At 41.1% G+C, this 24703-nt stretch overlaps 1 protein-coding gene across 1 annotated transcript in view; it reads right to left on the bottom strand.

The window, feature by feature from the left end:
* Positions 1-24703, bottom strand: part of SHTN1 (shootin 1) — a 96051-nt gene that overhangs the window by 30940 nt on the left and 40408 nt on the right. Inside the window, exons 7-12 of the mRNA XM_040624055.1 lie at positions 23523-23604; positions 20291-20385; positions 15141-15287; positions 12120-12273; positions 9908-10007; positions 4574-4656 (exon numbers count right to left, since the gene is read on the bottom strand). Coding sequence (XP_040479989.1) covers positions 4574-4656; positions 9908-10007; positions 12120-12273; positions 15141-15287; positions 20291-20385; positions 23523-23604 — 661 coding nt within the window. The remainder of the gene's footprint in view (positions 1-4573; positions 4657-9907; positions 10008-12119; positions 12274-15140; positions 15288-20290; positions 20386-23522; positions 23605-24703) is intronic.

The following is a 24703-nucleotide window of genomic DNA, read 5'->3' as shown; positions in this document are numbered from 1 at the left end:
CCAAAGGCATTTTTCAGATCCAGATGGCAAGAAGGCATCTTTTGCCAGGCAACGTGGGAAACATGGCACCAAAGTCAGAACTCACCCACCGGGAACTGTGGGTTGATCAACTCTGTGCCCTTCAGTAGCATTTTCTCGGGCAGCTTCTGCAGATGGCTCCCGAACATCAACAAGGGGACAGACAAGAAAATTACTACGGAGAGAAATTCATTCATTCGTTCATTCACTCCCTCACTCATTCAATATCTGAATACCCATTATGCACTACGTGGTGCTTGTGCTGACCCTATTCAAAGTCAGAGGAGATAAACCCAGATCTGCCATTCAAGCACCTGGTAAGGGTATGGAATTTATTCCTGAGAATTTTTTTTTTTAATCCTAAAAAAAAAAAACGTGATTTTTCAGAAAGCCTGCCATTTTGAGTGAGACTTGAGAAGAGCTGCATGGCAACAGGAACACGGCCGACAAACAGATTAGTGCTCTGTAAGGAAGGAATGAAACCCAATTAAATGCACCATACAAAAACTAATTAAGGCAGACAGATGGAGAATTATGGTCGACACCATTCAAATCTGCTGCAGCATCTAACATAACAGGAATTTAAAGTAGTTTCTTATTTTTGCTTGCCAGAATCATAGTGATAATTCAGAGAAGTGCTACTATCTGTATTGTGTACAGATTATAAACCAGGCTTTAATTTCTTAGTCTTTTTCAAATGTAAAGGCTTAATTGGTCTTAAGGAAAAGAAATCACTCTTATCAGTTCCCTAGGCGGGCACAATACAAGGGCAACGCTAGGTTAGCTACACAAGCTTTCTCTCTCACCGACCCTGTTTTTGAACTAGCAAAAAGCAATCTATATGAACTTTTAAACTATTAAGCAGTTCTAATAAATCTGCAAGAATCACCTACAGAGAGCTCATGGCATGTTTTGTAATTCCAACTGCGATCACGCAGTTGGTAATTGTCTCACAAAAGCATGTAATCAGAAGGACAATGGAAATATGCAGGATACTGGAGATTAAAGAAAAGGGACAAATGAGGACAACAGGTCTAATGTCACTGAACTGCCACAGGAAAATCAAATCAAATGTTCTTTGAGTTAGTGCTTCAAGGTCAGTCGTGGATCAGAACGCTACATGTAATTAATTGAGGCTTAAATTTTAAGACCCACTTGAAAAATAAGTTCGTTCCTCAAAGAAAAGACCCACAGACAAAACATCACCTTGTTGCTCAATAAAACCTTTTGTTATTACCTAGGAGAAATGAAAGTGAATTTCTAAATTCCACAGGATTACTTTTCTCTTTCACTAACATTTTTAAAAAGGCCTTTAAAAAGAATCTTAGGCCACCATGATGTACAAAATTTCTCAAGAACACATCATGGTTGAGTAAGTTTGAATTTGACCTAAGGTCATAAAGTTAAGGATATTTCCTTAACTACAATGATCACATGAGCCTGCCAAATGAGGACTTCGGCCCCTCAAAGGATGGCTGGAACCCTGTCTTTTTTTTTTTTTTAAGCTAACATTTTTAGTATTTTCTACATGCTGGGGGGTACTCTGAACACGTTACATGTTAGGAGACTCATTAACTCTCACAACCACCCTATGAAATAAGGATTATGACTATCCCCACTTAGCAGGTTAGCAAACTGAGGTAAGAAAATGTCAACATATGAATGACCTAAATACTAGATAAACAGCAAGCATACACCTAAAATCTCAGAACTTGTCCAATAAATGCATGTTTATCAAAATTAGAGCCACTAATTCAAAGTTTGTTATTTCTTATATTTAGACCTTAAAACTACTTCTAAAATATTCCACAGACCTTCCCCAACAATTAAGCTTTCCAAGAGCCATACCCTAACAATAAGAGTTTCTTCATTCATCAGCTCTGAGAAGCATATACCAGCTGGCTAATGAAAGCCATCATAAGACGCTAACGAACGATAACACTGTGATAGCGAGACTGGCCCCTACTTACAATGTGGACTAAGTGTCACAGATGACCCCACTGTTTGATGCTCTGCATTCGTTCATCATGCAGTAAATCATTGCTGATTTATTCATTCAACAACTATTTTTAGTGCGAACTGTTAGTAAGACACTATAAATAACGACCGTGCAAGACAGCGAGGCTGCAACCATGTGTGTCCATAGTCTGTATCATTTAAGGCGGCTTAGTTTTATGGTGGCTTCAGTTTAAAATCTCATGAGTGGCTTCTGTATCCGTAACTCTACTCAGATATCCTGGGTAACAGCCCAATAGCTCTAGAATGAGGGACAGAACACTGCCCCATTCCATGCATTGTAAATGAAACATCACTTTCATACAGAAAACTATATGGTTTCTAACACTGTGGTTCATAAGCTTAGAAATACTTTTTTTTTAAAACTTCAGGGTGCTATGGAAGTTGACAAGCTAATCATGTCATTTACTTAGAAGGGGGATCATTTCATTCTGACCGCCCTCCTGGTCCTCTAAGTCTTACCAATCGTCCCCAAACAAGACTGAAACACACAAAATTTTACTTAGAGTGTCAGGAAGGTTTATAGACAGTAACACAGGAGCAGGGCTACCCTGCGAATAACCAAAGACAAGACTTCTGAATCCCGCAATGCCTTGCGGCAAGCAGAATGTTCCTTTCAGTAGTACTATGAGAGGAATAGGTTCCAAAGGGTTGTAGGAGGCAGACACCACAAGTCCATTTATACAGAGGAAATCAACTAGCTTTCATCTGTAATGGTGCTCCGAGTTTCCGGCTAAGAAAGACGGGGCTAGGTCTAAACTTGGATTCCCTGAAGGCGCATACAAGCTGCGGGAGACTTGCAGGCAGGAGTAAGGCCCTCAAAGAGTCTGCAGTCGGCTCCGGGGGACAGATGTGGAAATAACCCCTAACACCACAACAGAGGCTGGGGGCGGGGGAACATCATACAATCTGAAGCAAAATGCTAAGCAACACACAGCAATGAGCCAATACTAAGGAGCTAAGACTCATAAGCAAGAGGAAGTCGAGGCAAAGCCGGGAGCCTACATAGGAGACGTGGAATTAGGGCACCCTGCCCGAGAAAGCTCTGACGAGAGGAAAGACAGCAGAGCAACTCTGGAATGACGACACACACAGCAATGCAGAGGGGGCTTCGAGGTCATGGTCCAGCCATAAGGTAGAGCCGACGTAGAGAAATGAGGCTCAAGTAACAGCAGAGAAGCACCGCTGAGCAGCCTACAGGGTGCGGACTCTATTCTGACGCACTGAGAACACAGCAGTGTCACAGGACGTGGGACAACGATCTGAGAACGGCACCCTGCCTATGGTAGAAAAGTGGCTGGACCGGATCAATGAACCTGAGGGCAGGAAAAGGGGGCCAAGAAGTCTGCCCCAGACGGGGCTTAAACCAGGCAAATCCGCCATGCTTTGTAACTAACAGGTGCCGGGCAAACATGCAGAGGTGAATGTGGGTTCTACTGGTCTCTGTCGCTCTCGCTGTGGTTGCGGCACCAAAGGGCCCACAGCTCTGTGAGCTGCCCCGCTCCTGGCCACCAGTGCCTCTGCTCAATGGAAAAGCCTTCTCCTTCCACTCCCATCTCTACACGTTATCCTCACCTTCTCCCTCTCCAGCCAGTCACACTCCTGTGAACTGCACCACACGGAGCTGCTCCTGGATTTACCCACTTCTTTCTGTCTCCACCCTCGTCTGAGAAACGTGCATCTGAATGACGGACAGCCTTCCCCATCCCCTCGCGTTCCTCTGCAGTCTGCTCCCTGTCCTCTCGCAGCAAACAGTATAATTTCTTTAAGAAGACAAATCTCACCTTGGCACACCCCTACTTAAAACTTCTCCTGCCCTTAGGATACATTTCAAAATCTCGACCACAGCCTCCAGAATTAGCTCAAACTTCCCCTCTTGCACCCCATGTCCCAGTAAATATCAACCTTCGTTCAGTTTCTTAATATGCCAAGCTCCTTCCCCACCTTGGACCTTTGATTCGGTTGCCCCTCTATGGAAACTACCTTTATCTTAAATACCCCCATCCTGACTTCCTAAATCCAAACTACTCGGCTTAAGCATCGCTTCCTGATACTGGCAGTCCCCCTCCATCCTATCCATCCTCTCTAAGAAACGTGTGCTCTTCCTGCAGGTAACCGTCCTTGTTTACTTCCGGTCTCCCCCACGCAATGTCACTTCTGCGTCTTCAGTCTCCAGCACACGGCATGAGACCAGTACTAGCAGGTGCTTGCTCAAGTCTCAGTTCACTTGCTGTCAACTCTAAAAGGTCTTTGCCCAAACCCCCCACCTAGAATCACTCCCTCCCTTTCCTTTATACCTTCTCCTGGAGAGAACCTCATCCTGTAAAGAAGACACATCCCGGCAGACCGCACATTACCGGCGACCTGCCGTAGACAAGGAGGCACGTGAAGACAGGGACCGCTATCGCGTTCCTTCTTCTCAGCTGTTAGGTTCGCATTTCTCCCCGTCTGTTCACAGTCAAAGAACTCAAAAACTATGTGTGTTGTTGAAAAACGGGGCTGAAACCACTGAAAGTAAACCAAAGCCGGTGAGAATTACTTGTTTCTGGTTGAGCTGCCTTTTCTTTCTTAGCACCACTGCCGCTGGGATGGGATCGCTTCCGGATCATAGACATGAGGGATCTTTGGGAGAAAGAAAAAGAATGACAGCAGATTACTGGATGCCTGACAATTCAAGAAATAAAACGTATTGAGTCAAAATAATAAGTAAAAATCCACTTCTTCTCTAGGTGCATAAATGGATAGCTAGAACTTAGGAGTCTACTTTCCACTTTTAATAAATTACTGAACGTTTCAGCACTTTAAGGAAGAGAAAGATGTCTCATCCCTTCCTGCATGAAACCAAACTCATTACTCTAAGAAGGGAGCCACTATGATTACCAATACTGTGCAAAGTAAAACAGAAAAAAAAGTCAATATCCATACCTACAATTCAGAAACAACTATCTATGTAATACGTTTGAGGGAGAGGGAAGAATCAAAGTATTTGGGGATATTTTCAGTAAATATTTATCTGAGAAGTATGGGCATAAAAACATCTGAATCTGATTGACACAGAGCCGATACCTAAGGGATAAAGTACACTTAGACCACAGTCTCTCTGGTTTGTGTTTATAAAATCTGTATAAAATCCAAATCATGATAAATCTGACCACATTAAAATCTTAAGACCTCCATATATTAAAAGACACCATAAAGAATAAAAAGAAGGATGCTTGGCTGTCTCAGTCAGAAGAGCATGTGACTCTTGATCTTGGAGTCGTGAGTTTGAGCCCCACGTTGGGGGTAGAGATTATTTAACTTAAAAAAAAACAAACTTAAAAAAAAACTTAGAAAAAGAATAAAAAGAAACTCAAAGATCAATAACGAAAAGCATACAACCCAACAGAAAAATGGACAAAAGCCTTGAAACTCCCTAAAAGAGATGTCCAAATCTCCAAAACACACACCAAAAAGTGGGCTTGACCTCATTAGCTACTTGGAAAACACAGATGAAACCCACACTGAGATATTACTACACAGTCATCAAATGAGCAAGAAATTTCAAGTCTGATAATATCAAGTGTCGGTAGGTCTGCGGAATACCAGGAATTCTCAAACTGAAGACGGTGTATGAATTGCTGGAGGCACTGGGGAAAACCTGTTCGGCATTCCAGTGGAGCTGAAGACACACACAGCCTAGGAGCCAGGGATTCCACTGCTGTGTATCTTGCAGAAATGCAAGCATTTGTGCACCAGGATTCATTTACCAGATTGTTCGTGTAGAATTTCCATAACTTCCCTGAACTGGTAATAACTCAAATGTATAAGGGCCATACGGATAAACACATTTTCAGACATTTATAAAATGGATTGCGTATCCATGAATGGGATGGACTTCAGCTACACAACATAACATGGATGAATCTTACAAAATCACATAAGAGTAAAAAGAACAAGACCCAAATGAACACAGTAAAATTCCAATTATATAGTTAGGGAAAAAACCACATAGCTTTATTTATAGGAGTTTAAGGATATATACGTAGGCAAAAATTTTTTCTTTAAAAAAAGGATAAGAGGACAAGATCCTAGGCTACCAGTATTTTTCTGTTTCTTGATTTGGATGGGGAACCCATGATGTGCACTTTATATTACTTTTAAACTGGATGGAAGTTGGTGTACGTTCCTACAGATATATTATCAGTCCTCCCTCGAAAGTTTACAAAAAACCACAATGAACCGAGAGTTCCTCAATTCTTTCAACTACATTATAAATGTTCTTAGTGTCGTAAACCAGATTTGGGGAAACACGGTCTTGAGGACGCCAAGCAGGGAAGGCATAATGCTGCCTCTAGAAAAGGGGGCGCCAGGATGCACACGGCAACCCCCGGCTGAGGACAGAACAACTCCGTGTTTCTTAATCACCATAATTTTTAGATTTTTTTTTATTTCTTACTTCTGCCTTGAGATCTATTATTAATCTCCTCTCTAACTGCCTTTTCTTAAAATTCCCAAACACACTGAACAATCTCTCACCAAGCAAGGGAACAACAAAGCACTATGCTCTACCCTGTGAAGTTTCTAGAACTTACCAACAAGCACATTTTATTCCAGATGTTGGGAAAAATGAAATCATGCAAACTTTACTTGCGCATGTTCCCCATTGTGTCATTGAAGGCAGGACTAGTCAACGTCTACAAGCTGACATTCCGCGGTAGCGTGGGGCCTGGAGAGGGTTCTCCCCAGGCGGGGGCCTCATCTTATCCTCTCCCAACACTCTGCAGTGAACCCACCCCTGGTTCTGAAATTTTCAAGATTACAAAGCAGGAAGATACTTGTACTGCTCGGAATATTTGTATATATTTACATAAATGAAGGCAAAATCGATGTTCATCACCGTAAACCACCTAAATAGATGAGAGAAACTGCTAACTTTCACTGTTCGGAATTGAGGTATAAGCTGGAGACTCCTATGGTTCCGGGGGGAAAATCATCTGTAGTATTTTAAAAAGAGCCCTCTGTCAAGATGGGGCTTGGATTACGGATAAAGCGGGTCTCACAAGACAGTTTAGATCAGGATGAGACATCTGAGACCAATAATCCAACCTCTGGCTAAAACTGCCCCAGTTCACAGCCAGTTCAATCGAATGGATAAAAGTTTCAAGCAAGAGCCCCCAAAGATGGAACAGTTCGGTGGAAAAAATTCACCTTGAAATTCTTCAATAAGTGCTTCTCATGCCCACTGTGATGGTTAATGTTATGAGTCAGCCTGACTGGGTCATACTCAGGTATGTGGTCCAACATTATCCTGGGTGTTTCTGTGAGGGTCTGGGTAAGATTAACATTTAAATTGGTAGCCTGAGTAAAGCAGACTACTCCCTAATGTGGGTGGGCCTCACACAATCAGTGAAAGGCCTGAATAAAACAAAAGGATGACCCTTCCCCCAAATAAAACAGAATTCCTCCTGCCTGACTACCTTGAAATGAGGACATCTGCTTTTCCCTGCTTCCAGACTTGAATCGCTGCCTCTTCTGGGTCTGAGACTACACCACAGGCTCTTCTTGGGCTCCAGCTTTTCGTCTCACCCTGTGACTTGCCAGAGTCCATAATCATGGGAACGAATTCTTTAGAATAAACCTTGTATGTGAATGGACATGATGTATACACATGTATGTATGCGTGTACACACACACCCCTACTGGTTCTGTTTCTCTGGAGAACACTGACTAACACACCAATACACCCTACCTCTCTCCGCTGAGCCACACCTGCCCAGGACCCCTCCTGTGTTCACTACTGCTGATACAACATGACCGAGGTCTGACTTCTTGCTCACTTTCCTCTCTCCCACCCGTCCCCTGAGTCAAATGAGCAGGCCCTAGTATTTTTTCTTTTTTCCACTTTCATTTCTATCCATGATCTATGTCAGGGTAAAACAAACGCAGCTCAGGAACAAAGTCAGAAAAACCTTGATTAGTGGATTCAAACTCAATACATATGCAAATATATTTCTTTGACAAGAAAGTACACCTTACCAAAAAAAGTCTTTCTGCTGAGAAATTACATCTTATACTACATAAATTCATCTTAAAATAAAAATCGTTCATGTTATTCAATGAAAATTTTCTTTAAAGGGCCTAATAAAAGAGTTCATGCTTTAGACATACATAGTCTGAATCCTACATTCATTTCTCAGTAAAACTGTAAAGTGCTCTTTGGGAAAATATTCTACTTAGGTTATACTTAACTTTTAATTCCAAGGGCTTCGAGATTTGTGAGACTGAAAATTAAAGGCCAACAGCGAGACTATAATCGTGTTTTTAATGGTTCTCCTTCCTCATACACAGAAGTGACCTTTCTTATCAGCTCAAAATTCTACACCTTAGAGAAAGATCAAAGTGATGAATTTCCTATTTTAAATGTCAAATTCAGAATATCTCCAACAGATTTTAGGTACCCAGGACAGAAAGAATTTAAAATACCTGAAATTCTTTCAATGGACTCTTGGATTGATCACATGTAAAAATTATTTTGCCTTGACTACTTCAATGGCTCAAAGGAGATTATGTTATCCTCTCCTAAGAAAAACTAATGAGAATCTTTTTAAAAGGCAAAGCCCCATTTTCATCGTTGTGTGGGTGGAACATGCTACACATTCTATTCACACAGATCAGCGAAGGTGCAAAGTAGGAATAAATGGCCTCTCTGTGTGAAAGGATTAAACACATCACATGAGTTAATGAAAGGTAAAATATTCTAGCAAAATTTTAAGTTCCATTTGTTCGAGAATAAATTATACAGAAGCAGCTAACATCATGACACGAGGAGATAAGCTGTCACCATTGGCAAGCCAGTCATGTCTTACGTAACTCTGGATGGTGGAAGAATGAAGAACCACAAAGGAGGCAAAACTTGCCTCTAGGTTTCCTGGGGTGGATTGTGCCTAATTCCGGCACTCAATACCACCAAGTCACCTCAGGCTTCAGAAAAAGTGAATTCTTGTCTGCATAGATGATTCCCCATCACAAGAATGTAAACATAATTTCTTCTTCTTATGGAAGGTTCTTCTCTTGGCATTATTAAAGGTTTAAATATGAGGTTAGGGATAAAACATAATTAGCACTCTGAGTTTAATTACTGGTGTGTGACAATTAGTACTGATAAGTTTTTGTTTCGTTTAGTACTTTTATTTTTAAAGTAAATGAACAAACCAGAGCGTTTTAAATTCAAATCAGGGCAAGAAAAGATTAAAAAAAAAATCATTCTGGAAAAGCTCGAAATTCCTTGGTCTTCCAGTGAAAGGAAATCCTAACGTCATGCGCTGAAATCGTAACACTAAAGTATCCAACTTCTTAACCCCATGTCCGGCTCTTGGGTTTGGAACAACCACATAGAATCCAGACATCTACAGCAGAGGAACGTGGCAGGCCGCAAGAATGTTTCTGCCAGGTGTCTCTTAGGGCCCTTTCTATATATGTTACAAGGGCCTTTAGGAAATTTTCTGAGAGGGGAGCCTGGGTGGCTCAGTCGGTTGAGCAGCTGCCTTGAGCTCAGGTCATGATCCCAGGGTCCTGGGATTGGGACCCACATGGGACTCCCTGCTCAACAGGCACCCTGTTTCTCCCTCTCCTCCCTGCTTGTGCTCTCTCTCGCTATCTTCAAATAAATAATTAACTAAATAAGTAAATAAAATCTTAAAAAAATAAAAATAGAAAAAAAAGAGAACGTTTTCTGAGAGAAATACCAGCTGGTATGTTTCAGAGTTTTTACCACCCACCCCTCCAAGGACGCAACCTAAGTCAGTAGTTTTGGGTTCTGTTTTTAAGGAAGGGATCCCACTAGCACCCACTTCAGGTTCTCTGACGAGGGGCGACACAAGGCAGCGCTTACCGGATGGGGTTGGGGGGCGGAGGGGGAAGCGGCGGCGGAGGCGGGGGCGGCGGAGGTACGGAATTCTCAGACTGGTTCACGCGTTTCTGGAGTTCGTCAACTGCATGGAGAACAAGCGTTCAGAAAGGAGCTGAAACAAGCCACTTAGCACCTTTTACACACATAAAGGAAAAAAAAAAAAACCGTAACCTCTCTCAAAATCAAGTTCTGGGTATTAAGGCAAAGTTAGAAATCTCGGTAGGAAACCGCAGAACGTCTTAACCTTCGCATCATCCGGGCTGCGACCACTAATGCAAGAGGGGCCCGCCGTGGGTTACAAGAAAACGTTACTGCCTTGGGGCTGTATGTGCAGCTATGGAAAAGAAAAATAATTCAGGACAACGGCTGGACGGGTGGGAAGTAAGGACTGAGTAGGTTGAAGAAATATTTGTTAACAATGGCATATATTACTACTCAGAACACTAAGAAATTGTGAATACTTGACTTTTAAAGGGTATAGACCAGGAATTAATTTTAAAGATGACATTTAGTAATGAATTTTAATAACATACTTCCCTCCTCCATCTAATTTCCTTCAAAAATTGCAAATCCTGGAGTTCTGGGTTTTAACCAGACTCAGACTCTCAAATGTCTGTAACTTCAGAAACTTTTTGCTCTTNCGAAGGAGGATTCTGGAAATAGAATTTATCCACTCGATTCATCCATGTCCTTCACGAAGCAGGTATTTTGGCACCAACAATGTGAAAGGGTCTATGCTTGGTGCTGTTCAAGACAGTTTCTGAGTTCAAGGAGCTGGATTTCAATGTATATTGCAGATGCGAATACTTTGAATACGGGCTCCAATAGGCTCTAAGCACTGAACGCTGTTTGCACTCAGGAATGGCTCCCTGTCCCCAGCCATTCCTCTCTCCATGAATGACTGCACCCCCCAATGATCTGCCTGTGTATTTCTATTCTCAACACTTAAATAAGCAGTGTGGGCTATGCTCTCTGATGGCCAAGAGTCCTCTAGTTATTCACATGCATGTGTCTGTCTCTCCAAAGAGAGTTTGAGTTCCTCAAGGACAAAAGGCATGGTTTCTTTTCTTCTAGATTTCTTATACTACCCTAGGGTATGGCTGGCTACACACACAGCAGATACCAAATAAAACATACTCAAAACAGAATCTCAGGTTCTCTTTAGTGTCTGCCCCCTCCATAAATAAAAAAGATGGCTTTGGCCACAGGCTGTCTGGATATTCACTTAAAAAGAATGGCACACTTTTTAATTTTAGATCAATTTTTTAAAAAGTAAATTGCAATTCATTTTCATTGTGGGTTAGAAAGCACTGAATGTTTTTTAAAGGGAAAAAAGCCTACTTGATTCTTCTATATGGATTTCAAAATTCTAGTATAAAATTAACCAAAAATATGTCAAGTGAACATTGAAGCTGTTATAAAAGGGAACAACCTGCCTCCTTAAATCACCTACCTTCCAACAGAAACTTATTACTTATCCCTGTGTAATAATCCAATTCACACATTCCTGTCAAGCCTTCTGGAACTGAATGAATAAATCCTTTAACTATCCCCTGGTGTTTTAAAAGTTTTTCCACTGATACACATATTGTTGCCCATTTTATTGTTAGGTGTGACATTGAAAGTATTAGTTCACGGGTGTAATTAGACCACAGATAAGGGTTGTATGAACCTTAAAAGTTTAATTCTTTTTAAAAATGCACCCTAAGGGTCACCTGGGTGGCTCAGCCGGGTAAGCGTTGGCCTCTTGATTTCTTTGCACTCAGGTCATGATCTCAGTGTCATGAGATGGAGCCTGCTTCGGATTCTCTCTCTCCCTCTGCCCCTCCCCCCCAACCCCGCTCGCTCTCATGCTCTCTCTCTCTAAAAAAAGGAAAGAGAAAAAAAAATTCCCTAAAATGAACAAAATAAGTATTCAAGAATATTCCTATCTCTCCTATTTGAAGCCCTGAGAAATGCTAAAATGGTGGTCTTCTCAGATTAGAAGTATCTTTGTCTCTTCCTTCTGTATGGGAAGCTCACAAGTGCTCTGAATCCACAAAGAAGTCAAAGTGCTTATGAATCCCTGGAGCACGGTGGCCATTCTACCGAATCGATCTTGGTATTTCTGTATAGCATTCAGCAAGTGTCCTGGACTCGCTACAGGCCAGGTTAACAGACTCCTCAGACACAGTAGCCCACCGGACACTTTTACCGGAATGCTTTAAATCTCTGGCTTTCTCCTCCGAATTCTGGTATTTCAATTCCAATTCTCTTTTATCCTCTTCCAGAAGCCCCAACTGCTGTTTGAGGCTGCGAATCTCTCTGTGGAGCGCTGCATTTTCTAGCTGCTCTTCTAAGTCTTTCACCTGTAAATCAGAAAGACTTTCATAGCTTTTCCTTCGTCAAGGAAAAATAAAGGGGGGAAAATCAGTTTCCCTTTACTTTGCACTTCATAGCAAAGAGATACCAATCCGTCTTAAAAACCACACAAATTCTGGAGCATAGGTGATACTTAAAATACCAGCTATTTAAGTCAATATAAATTTATTGGAGACTAACGTCTCAGATAATTAGGCGCTGAAACATGGGTCAAAAGGGTAAAATAAAATCTAAGAAATTCATTTAAAACAGATTATTAGCTTCATACTTGTTTTCAAGAAAAAATTCAGGTAGCATGAAAAAGAACCCTTGGAGGGGGGACAATTTGGTAACAAAAGAAAGAAAGAAAGAAAGAAAGAAAGAAAGAAAGAAAGGGAGAGAGAGAGAAAGAAAGAAAGAGAAGAGAAGAGAAAAGAAAAGAAAGAAGGGAAAAGAAAGAAGGGAAAGAAAGAAAGAAAGAAAGAAAGAAAGAAAGAAAGAAAGAAAGAAAGAAAAGAAAAGAAAAGAAAAGAAAAGAAAAGAAAAAGAAAGGAAAGAAGGAAGGAAGGGAGGGAGGGAGGAGGAAAGACTGCTTGATTCAGCAATACTACTTTTAGAACTTGCTTTAAGGAAATAGTAAGGGGTGCCTGGGTGGCTCAGTTGCTTAAGCATCCGATGACTCCTGATTTCAGCACAGGTCATATTCTCAGGGTCATGAGATCAAGCCCCGCACCCTCTCTCTCTCCCCCCCACCCTGCTCAAACACTTTCTCTCTCAAGAAAGAAAGAAAGAAAGAAAGAAAGAAAGAAAGAAAGAAAGAAAGAAAGAAAGAAATAGCAAGACAAGTATTCACATGTATTCACTACAGTGCTCTTCATAACAGGAAAGAACTGAAAATAACTTAAATATCCAACGATATTATGTATTTAATAAATCATGCTGTGCTCACTAACTGAAATACTATACAACCATTTAAAATCACATAGTTGGGATGCCTGGGTGGTGTAGTCGGTTGAGCGTTTGACTCTTGGTTTCAGCTCATTTCGTGATCTCAGGTCATGAGACTGAACCCCGCACAGGGCTTTGTGCTCAGCATGGTGTTTGCTTGAGATTCTCTCTCCCTCTGCCTCTCCACCCATGCTCTCTCTCTAAAATAAATAAATAAATCTTTTAAAAGAATTAAAATCACAAAGCTCACTACACGCTGACATGGGACAATATGTTACCAACTGAAAACAAATCAGGTTGTAGAACAGTATGCATGGTAAGATCCCATTTAAACTACATTCATAGAACTATCCATTTGTGTAAAGTCTGGATAGGTACCAAGAGGCAGAATTCTTGGGTAATCTTAATTTCTTCCTTAACTTGTACTGTATTTTAAACATTTTTTTATTAGTAGCAGCATATGTTGCTTTTATCACCATGGAAACAGCACAGTGTTTAAAAGACAGCTGGAGAATCTGCAGGGGAACTTACAGACAGGTAAGAACTATTAAGGACCACACGCATGGAAGATTACACAGAACAACTGCATAGTACAGCAGAACAGTCTCAGAATGACTGATCGTAGCAATTCATGACTTTCGGCAAATCTTCGGTATCAGCTTCTCTCTCCTCCTACCCAACAAAGTACATATTCAACGACTGAGTCCCACACCTCAGTGCCATTCAGTAGGTTCTAGGCCTGTGTTATTTACTAAACGGGTTAACTACAACTAATAAGACTTTTCAGAACTGAAAAATTCTAGCACGAGCTAAAAAAAAAAATATTCCTTTATTCTCTCTTTATTTGAAATGGTAATTCTTGCATGTGGGGAAAGAAAGAAAGAAAGAAAGAAAGAAAGAAAGAAAGAAAGAAAGGAAGGAAGAGAAAGAAAGAAAGAAAGAAGGGAGGGAAGAAAAGAAAAGAAAGGAAAGGAAAGAAAGGAGGGGAGGAGGGGAGGAGAAATTAATTCTCTCCTCCCTAGTCTAGTCCCTGGTCCTCTTTCCAGGGCAACCACTGCTACCATCTACTCATCAGGAGGTTTTGCACATACACCAACATTTCTTATTGAGGGGAAAAAAAAAATCAGCCCTGCCTCAGGACCAACTTTGTAAAAACTTCAGACACTTCCAAGGACTCAACGTCAATATTATTGCTTAAAGAGACTTTGACAGGTGATAATAAATAGCAGCTAGCAGCCTTTTCTTCACAAATGCGGTACACCATAAGTAGTATAAATATTGATGTAATTTTTCTTACGTGGTTTCTTTAACCTCAAAGCCTTTGTCCCACCTCTTTGCCTCCCCCCCACTCCCGCCTCCTCTCTCTCTCACCTACCGCGATGACTCTCTTTTCTGCCTGGCGCACAAAGGTGGCTGTGTCAGTTGGAATAGCTCCACTCAAACAAAATAAAATAACCACTTAGGAAGTCTTAAACACATACATTTGTGCAAGTTTACAAAATCAGAAATTTTCTCTGGGCAAACAATGACTACTAGCATGGACTTTTCCTCCCTCTTTGAATAAAACTTGTGCCTTCCGGTAAGTTCTCTGAGACTAACGTACTCTCCCAGGGTACGCGGCCTCCAAAAACACAATCAACTTGCAGGTGTCCCAACTGCGTGCACTCTGCAAGCTCTTTCTGAGTTCTCTCTCTTTCCCTTCGCTTCCTCAGACCTCTGGACAGGGGGAAGATTGTTATGAAGTCTATCGGAGTGCGCTATAAATTCTACTTGGCCACTAAATTGAGTTCATTTGTAGTTACTTTTTGCTAAAAAGTAAAAAGACGGGAAAGACTTAACGAAGGTCACCAAGGGAGCTGTAAGTGACCGGACTGAACCCTCTCATGTCTGTGGGTGTGTATTCAGACGCCAGAAGAAAATCTGTTACCTTTTTTTGATGCTGAATTCTCTCTTCTTCAAGTTGCTGGATGAGCTTTGCGTTTTCTTCTAAAGCTTTCAGAAGCTGCTGGTCAGGAGCAGAGCTCTGCAGCAGAAGGTGGCTCTGTCTCTTTAGCTTGTTCTGTTCGATGAACATCTGCAGGAGTTAATTACAAAGATGTACGTCACGGATCCACGTCACGGATTTCCTCCACTGAAAGTGGAGCAACAGAAAAGTACATGGAGTTTTTACTGAAAAGTTAAGGGCAATTTCTGAATTGTACAGTATTACAGTTTTACAAGTAATGATTGCTAGGACTTCGTCCATAACTTTCATGCAACCTTCAAGGACCTTCACCCTTGCCCCAACGAGGTATATATGCAATGATTGAGTCCTATACCTCAGCTTTTAATGTTTTATTATTGCTTTAAAATACATGAATAGTAATAGTACTGGCTAATATTGATCAAGAACTTATACCAGGTACTCTACTAAATATTTATATGTATTATTTTAATCCTTACATCAATCCTATGAATTAAATACTTCTGCTTTGAATAGGTAGAATTGACTAACACCATGTGATAGATACGGTGATGGTTTTACATATATCATATCGTCTAATCCCTAGAATAACACTGCCAGGTAGATACTACTATTATCCCATTTTTACTAATAAGGTAAGTGAGGTTTCAAAGCAGGTAAGCAACTTTCCCAAGAACACATGGAAGGGGCAAAACCAGGATTTAAACCAAGATCTGTCTGATTGAGAAGCCCAAGCTCTTAAACACCTGGCTAATCTCCTTCTTCTGGTATTTACTAAACCTAGTGTTTTGTTTTATACCAAATAGCTTTTCCCCAGTGATGAAAGTAGTTAACAGTCAGGAGGGTAAAGAAGAGGTGGGAAAAGGTAAATCAATATTTATTGGCCACTTTATTAAGCAACTTACATATATTATTCGTTTAGCTTTACAAGTTCACGTTTTTTAATACAACATTATTTTCTGTTAACCTGTTACTTCTTTTCCTTTATACCCTACACAAGTTAGCCAGTGGGTGATGCTACACATGAAAGGTTTTATAAACTCTGACATTAGGCCCACTTTATATTAGAGCTTCACAGTTTCAGATTCTTAACAGCATTTGTAAGGAACATTAACATTCTTCTTCCACCTGACAGCTCACTTCTGCGTGAGAATGAAAGGTGCCGAGAAGGCGCGAGGGGATGCATGTGCGTGCACAGGTGCTGAGCTCGAGGCCAGTGAGGCCACAAGCACCAACATGCTGGGGAAGAGTCCCCCACATCTCACCCACATCTCACCCACATCTCACCCATATCACATCTAGTCTCTGACATCTGAAACCAATGGCATAACTGAAACGAGCTATTTTGAGTTCCTATTATTATTACGGTCATTTTTTAAATGCCTTTTTCCCCTCTCACAACTTAATTCGGCTGGGGTCCCTTGCCGGTGGTCTTAGCAAATACCTCAGGAAGCCAACAAGAAGGCCTGCAAAGAGCAGCCGGACTCCCCTGGCTTCCCAGAGTCCTGTGGCTTTCCAACCAGCGAGGCCTTTCCCCAAGAGTGCTCGGAGGCCAGGAGCAGGCAGCGAGGCAGCCGACGGTGTGGCGACCAGGACAGACGGTGAGCTCAGCTGTCAAACAGCGCTGGGCTCAGGCCACCGTCAATCAGGGCGAGGCTGTGTCCCTCACTGCACTGCCTTTCCAGGCTTCGGTTCGCTCTTGGGGAAAAAGCGACAGTTCTCCTTCTCTACAAAGCACTCGGGAAAACCTGTTCAACTTAGAGAATTATCAATTATCTCAACTTGGTTATTTTAGAAAGGAAAGAGTGAAGATTATGTCTTGGGGATGTTAATAATGTGCATTTCTTTTGCAGAACCTGTAACAATTCCTAAATAATAATAGTATAAGATTAAAAGAACATATAGGAAAGAAACTCCTCTAGATAACCATGGTAACTTGAAAAACTTACTCACTAGACTACCTTTTCTAGACCTTAAGACACTAACATTAAATATTCCGTATAACACCTTCTGAAGATGTGCTTAAAGAAAAGTTAGTGAACAAACACTAACAAATTTGGCTTTGAACCAAGAAAAGAACCTGACAGCTAGAGTTAGGGAGTAGTCGCTTATCACACAAATGACATCACAGGCGTCAGAATTTCCAAGACTATCATAAATCTTTTCAAAGAATGAAAAAGAGAAGAAAAGCTTATGTCATTTCTATAGAATTCATTCTTTCCGAAAGAATATTAAAATGTTATCTGTGTTGTCTGGGAAGAAAATAGTACTCATTACAAAACAGTCTCACGGCGTATCCAGACTGCACCCTGAATGAGGTATCCATGCCTTCGAACAAAGAAAACTACACTGACCAGCAAAATAAAATATAATTGAAAAGTACAGTTAAATCTGTCATTGAAAATTGAAGTTACATTGAAAAACTACAAAAACTTAACATAGGAAGACAACTGGCTGCTGCCTCCTAACTGAGGGGGAGGGGTACAGTTTTTGTTTTGTTTTTCATGTTGCCTTTTTTTTTCACCCATTTTTTCCCATCCCCTCACTGTCCCCTCCCCTCTGGCAACCGCCAGTTTGTTCTCTGTATTGACGGGTCTGTTTCTGCTTTTTTATTTGTTTGGTTTGCTTTGTTTTTTAGATTCCACAGAGAGGCAAAATCATACGGTATCTGTCTTTCTCTGACTTATTTCACCTAACCTGATACCCTCTAGGTCTACCCCTGCTGTCGCAAATGGCAAGATCTCATTCTTCTTTATGGCTGAGTAATAGTCCTGTTGGGGGGGTGGGTGTGCACGCACAAATCTTTGTTTTTTAAATGAACAAGTGGAAGAAGGAATGTGGGAGAAACTTCCCACATTTTCCTTTACACATTTAAGAACTGTTTGTATGTTTTACAAGGTCTATACATTCCTTTTGTAATAAAAATATAAAGTAAATTAACTTTACTGAGTTCTAAGGCTCCAGACTACAAGCTCGAAAGGGGCAGGGATCATAGTTGCATTCCTCACCATTAAATTCCCACCATCAGCACCGTGTCTGGCTTATGAAGATGTTTGCTGAACACAAGAAAAACCAAAATGCAGAAGACTGGCACTTCTCTTGTTGAAACCAAGACCTATACCTTTTAGCAGTAGTTATCTGTTGAAAAGCTGAAAGTCGGGGCACCTGGGTGGCTCGGTCGTTTAAGCGTCTGACGCTTCTTGGTTTCCACTCAGGTCAGGATCTCATGGGTGCTGAGATGGAAACACAACCCCCTCCCCACTCAGCAGGAGTTTCCCTGTGCCCCTCACCCCACTCGCGCATGCTCTCTCTCTCTCAATAAATAAATAAATCTTTTTAAAAAAGAAAAGGCAGCTAAGAATCTGGAAACCATGCAAAGGGGAAGGTATATGGGTTCCAATCTAACTCTATTCTAAAGAACAGTTTCTGGGGTGTCTGGCTGGCTGAGTCGGTAGAACGTGCAACTGTCGATCTTGGGGTTGTAGGTTCAAGCCCCACACTGAGTGTAGAGATTACCTTAGAAAAACCAAAATCTTTAAATCTTTTCTTCTCAGTATTGTGTAGACGGAATCTAGATGCTGTAAAAGCACCAGGCACCCTCGCAAACCCTGACGCTTCCCGTAAGAGGAGTGCGAGCAGCTACCCTTGCTTTCCCTCCCCACGCCTCCGTCTGCTCGTGCGGGGGGTCACGTGTGGGCATCACCGTCTCCACTGGTCGCTACCAGGTGAAGGGCAGAGTACATCACTCATTTTCAGATTCTTAGCAGAATCCTGCTTCTTCCGTCTATCTTCTCTGCTACCGCACGGCCTCAAGTTTTCCTCGAGCTGCTTTGTATTCTAACGTCTTTCCACGAACAACAGGTGCAAAACTGAAAATGTCTCTCAAAATAAGCCCCCGGCATTCGGGTCAAAACAAGCCCACCTTTGCAGTCTTACAGCGGAGGCGCCTTCACGTTATCCCCAGTCTCCCTCCCCCTGACTGTTTATACGGCTGCAGCTTTTCCAAAGGGCTCTGACACACTCCAATATTTTTTCTCCCTTCCAAGTAATAAGAGAACAATTTTTACTCACCTTTCATTAAACTCTCTGAATAAAATGATTCAGAATATTTCAAATCACAGCTTCTCGGACGAAACCTTTCACAGAGTTCACTGCCAGCACAGCTACACTCGCGCGCAGAAAGACTCTGGCACAAAACCGTCATCTGATTTTCAAATGTCATTCCCATAACCCTATGCTTTGTCTTCCTTCAGCACCTTGGATACTTGAATGTTTTCCATTTCCTTAGCTACCTTCCTTCACAACCTACAATGTGCACGCAGATTCAAAATACTAAGACACGACGGAAATCTCGGGCAGACGAGCGCCCAATCACGAGCTGTTACAGTTCGGCCAACTGGGGCCTCATCTTCTCCCTGTAAACCAGCCCCAGGGCCATAGACCACCTCCCAACAACATGTCAACAAAGGGAAGCCGGAACATGAGAAGCTCAAAGCTTATGTCTGACATGAGAGGAAAACCATGACTCTGGTGAAAGGCTACAATGATGGATGTACAACATGGCAACGGCCCACAGCAAGTCCAAGAATCGACTCACATCGTAAGACCACCATCTAGCAGGTGAAGAGAAATATTAACACCATGATACTATTACTTGAGATGGTATTTGGAGATGTCACCTAGATTTCTAAGGCTACTGAAACAGAGATCCTGTCCTCAAGCTGGACTTTCCACCACCAGTGACAGGTATCCCTAAATATAATTTCTTTCCCCTATAACAGCATTTTATAGTACACAAAATCCTTTTGAGGAATTTCCATTTGATTTCAAAATCCACTTGGTTGGGTTGGTAGCATCACCCATGTTACAGATGGTGAAAGTGAAGCCCCAAGGAGACTAGGGCTGCTCTCAGGTCATACGAGTGACTGACACGGCGAAAATGTGAACCCAGATCTTCTAACACCAGGTTCAGTGAACTTGACATTATTCCAGAGCTGGCCTCCCTTAATTCTAAGTGGTAAGTTCTTATTCAACTTCAAAACATATTTTGACACGTCATCTGCAAAGTTCTTTAAGAAATACAAATTTAAAACTAGGTCTCTGTGGATACTTACCTCTTGTGCAAACGACTCCGCCTTCTTTCGAAGGTCCTTCTCCAGTTCCAAGTTTACCTGCATTTCCTCATACTCTTCTACCGCTAGCATGGACACTTAGGAAGACAAGAAAAGGAATGGACAATGTGCCACAGAGACGGTCAGGAATATGGATGAAAAACAGTGTTGAAAAGATTCTTTATACCAGCATACAAGCGCTCTCAGCCATTGCTGGTTGGAATATAAATGGATCAAACCTTTTTGGAGGGCACCTTGGCAATATGAATCAAAAATCTAAAACCATTCATACCCTCTCACTCGAAAATTCCACTTTCAGGAATGTACTGATTCCCCCAAGAGAATAAATCATGAACACATCCAGCAATAAAGCTCCGAGAATGCTCTCAGCATCGCTTCTGAAAACAGTGAAATGATCCAGATGGTCTCACATGGCAGACCCAGGAAAGTACGTTATATACAAGAAACACGATTCTGCCATCGAAATGACACCGTAGAAGCATATTTATGGAACCGAAAGATATTCATGATATATTTTTTTAAATGACTTCCTTTCTGTTTTTTACAAGCTACATATAAAACACATCGACAAGGCATTTCACAGAAGAGGAAACATGTGAAAGGCCAGTGAACGTGCAGAAAGATACTCATTTTCATTAGTAATCAGAGAAATGGAAAGTCAAAACACAGGCACCTTTTTAGACTCACGAAAGAGGGAACTGGCAAAAATCAAGACGTAGAGTTACACGAAGCTGGAGACAATACAGAAAAACGGGAACAAACACACTGCTAACAGTAGTGGAAATCTATTTAAAGAATAATCCGGCATTATGTACTTACGTTGAAGATAAACTCTTACATTTGGCACGTTTGTTATCTTAGGGCATGTGTACCAGGAGACGTGTATAAGAATTTTCATAACTGCATGACTTGGAATAGCAAAAACTTGGACAAAACTCAAAACAGCCACTGACAGGATACTGGGTCAATGAACTCTGGGACAGATATTGAATGACATACGATCCAGCAGTGAAAGTCAACATACCAGAGCAAAGCCCTTCCACAGGGAGAGACCTCACAAACACAAAAAACTGCACGGGGACATATGCAAGGTGACAGCATTACTGTAAGTTTCAAAAACATGCAAAATTAAACAACATGCTGTTCAGAGGTTCATACACACTTGGTAGGACTATAAATAAAAGCCACGATAAAAATCCAAGGGAGGGAGTTCAAGTGGAGATTGATGTTCAGGGGCTTGGAAAGTATCAATGGGTAAAGAGGTATTTCTTTTGCTGATATTTTTTCAGCTTCCATAAATGTTATAAACACATTTAACAAACAATTTAATGTATATACATGGTTTTCTTAAGGTTGGAAGAATATACACGATGTTAATAGTGCTTATCTTTGGACCGTTAACGATTACGATTTTTTTTCCTTTTCCTATTTGAATCTACGTTTTCCACCAAAAAAAGTATATTACCTGAATAAAAAGAAAAATATATATATACATATATATGTTATTTTTAGGCATCCTCCATGTTTACAAAAAGAAACAGTCTTACATCCATTGAGGCCCAGAGTCAGAGCTCTGAATGAAAGAATCAGCGTAGGACAAAAATCTTTAAATAAGGGAAGGTCCTGTCAAATAGCAGCAACACAAAATCTTTGCTACTTTTTGACATTCTGTGGCCTGTTTTGTTAGGTAATGATACAGACAGGACCGAGGGAGTGACGACGCCGTTAGAAACCAGGCACAGCACAGGTAGGTATCACACTGGTCTCTCCGTCTGCCTTCACAGAGGCACTTTCAATCCTGAGCTGAGTCATATCAATAAAATCTTTAAAAAGGCCTCTTAATGGCTGCTTTCACACAATGTTCCGCCAGGACACTTCAGTCCTAACTGACTAAGGACTGGTTTGCTGTGTAATGACATAGAATTTCAGACTCCGTACTCTGTAAATCTACTGCTTTCTCAGAGGAAAGACGAACAGTCTTACTCCAGTAAAGCAACAGAAGTGGTGGTTTGCGACGTGAATTATACGTCCGTGAGGGCCAAATGACTTTCAAACCTATTTAAAAGAGAAATTTCACGAAGAAAACAAAGACGACTATGACTATCTGAAAGCCCTGGGCAACATAACTGGCGCTCTTTTCTAAGTCCAGAGCACCGTAATAAAAAGTGAGTTTTCACATGTCCTGGCCCTTTTAACTTGGATTCTGAAAGAAATCAGGTTGGTCCTCATCATGCACTCATTTATATAGTCTCTCTCTCTTCCTAGAGAGAGGGCTCGCTAAAGGCAAGATCCACGTGACTCATCTTTGCAGAACCCTCTGTTTCTAGCACAGTACATCAAGACCGTTTCTATCTTCTTAAATGTGGAACAAGCTGAGAAGTGTCACCATCTACCGTATCTCCCATGCTGAACTACGAGGTCTTTATTCAAAAATCTCAATTCATCACCCCGAGATGGAGAACTACCACCAATGACAACAGGGAAGGCTCAAAGATTTCCTGTACTCTGGCATCACTCCCTCGTCCTGAACCAGGGGACACAAAAACACAGCCCCCATGGGACCTGAGGCTGGGTTTTACAACAAGGTTTCCGTTTTCTCTAAGAGGTAGCCTTTGGAGAAATTTCCTTCTCACCGTGAGACCAGGTCTGCTTTTCATGATCAAGAGGATCATTTTCATGAGATTCATATAAATGATCATGAATCGGTCTCATCATGCTGGCTGCTAGACAGCTCAGAGCCAGACATGACTGACACGGGCAGGAACGCACGAGACCGCACAGCGAGCACGTGACCTTGTATCGCAATATTTAATTTTACTTTTGCTTTGCCCAATTTTCTATATTTTCTTCATTTAAAATTCTTTCATATCATGTCACATGTATCTGTGTAGATATTCTCTCTCCTCTGGATTGAAAATAACCTACCAAATAAATAAATACTGAGGGGAGAGCGAATACAGCCATGGTCCCAGGATACACTGAGACAAAACAGTGTTTTGGTTTGAAGTGGGTCGTAAATTCCTCAAGTGACAGCATGTTTAGAAGTCCCAATAAAATAACCGGAAAGGGAGAGACTTGTGGCTAGAAATCAGGAAAACCAAGATAGGATATTCTTGCTACAAGCCTTTTTAGGCACAGGTACAAAACAACACAAAATGGATGCAAACCAAATACATTACATCTGTATCTGAGAAAAAACACTGGAAACACCTACCTCTATTGCATTTTTCTAAGACTCTTCTCTGTTCAAGAACTTCTGAACTTAAAGCATCTTTTTCTTGTTTAACTTTATTTACCTAAAAATGTGAGATGGTGAGGGAAGAAAACACCCAACATTGTAAAACATGACATAAGGGGACGTCCAATACACAAACTGCTATTCAACATCCAACATGAAGTTATAACTTAAAGCAGTAACTGGCTTTACTGTCTTGAGCTTTTATTAAAGTTGTTCTTAAGGCCTCACAGGTAGCTATTTAAGTTAGGATACACCTTTGGTAGAGAACTTATTTACAAATTCCAAATGGCATTGGTCCTTACCCATGTAAATGACTGATATTTTCAAGGCAAAAATCCAACTAGAAAGCACCCAGAAAATATACAAATCATGTAGTCAGAGAGCCAATACTCAACTTTGATCTTCACTTCAAACTGTGATGACACTTAAGGAAAACATACCTGAATTTTTTACACAAAAAATACTTTACACTTTGATGACTTCTGGCTTAAATAAAACACACATGAAAGTCTTCCCAAAAATCTTACATTTCTGAGATAATTTTGACATCAATCAATTAGAAGAGAATATCACGGGACCATTAAAAAAAAGAATGCAAAGTTACATGTATCAACGTGGGTAAGTCTTAAATGCACTACACTGAATTTTAAAAAGTAGGTATGAGGGTGCCTGGCTGGCTCAGTCAGTGAAGCATGTGACTCTTGATCTCAGGGTTGTGAGTTAAAGCCCCATGTTGGGTGTGGAGCCTATTTAAAATAAAAATTAAAAAATAAAAATAAAAAGCAGGTACATTAACATCATTTAAAAACACTCAAAATACCAAGTACTGTTACAAAAAACATAAATACATGCGTTGGAATGACAAAAGCCTAATTCAGAATGATAGTTGTGTAGGGAAATGGGGCAGGGAGTGAGGGAAATGCAGTTAGGGAGAGAGACACTGGGGTTTTCAAGACTATGTATTAAGCTAGGTAGTAGACATATGGGTGTTCCTTATTTTGTTTTTTATACTTTTCACATGTCTGAAATAGTCATAATAAAAGTAACTTCTGAAAGGGCTTCTAATAACACTTCTAAGTGGGAGGGGAACAGGATCCTCAGTAAATAATCATAATTGAGGAAGAAAGTGCATCAAAACGTGTTTGTCTCTCTCCGAC

Source organism: Ursus maritimus, unplaced genomic scaffold, assembly GCF_017311325.1.
Source record: "Ursus maritimus isolate PB19 unplaced genomic scaffold, ASM1731132v1 scaffold_7, whole genome shotgun sequence".
NCBI classification, from domain to species: domain Eukaryota; kingdom Metazoa; phylum Chordata; class Mammalia; order Carnivora; family Ursidae; genus Ursus; species Ursus maritimus.
The sequence above is the reverse complement of the archived record's forward strand: the minus strand, read 5'-3'. Positions and strand labels throughout refer to the sequence as shown.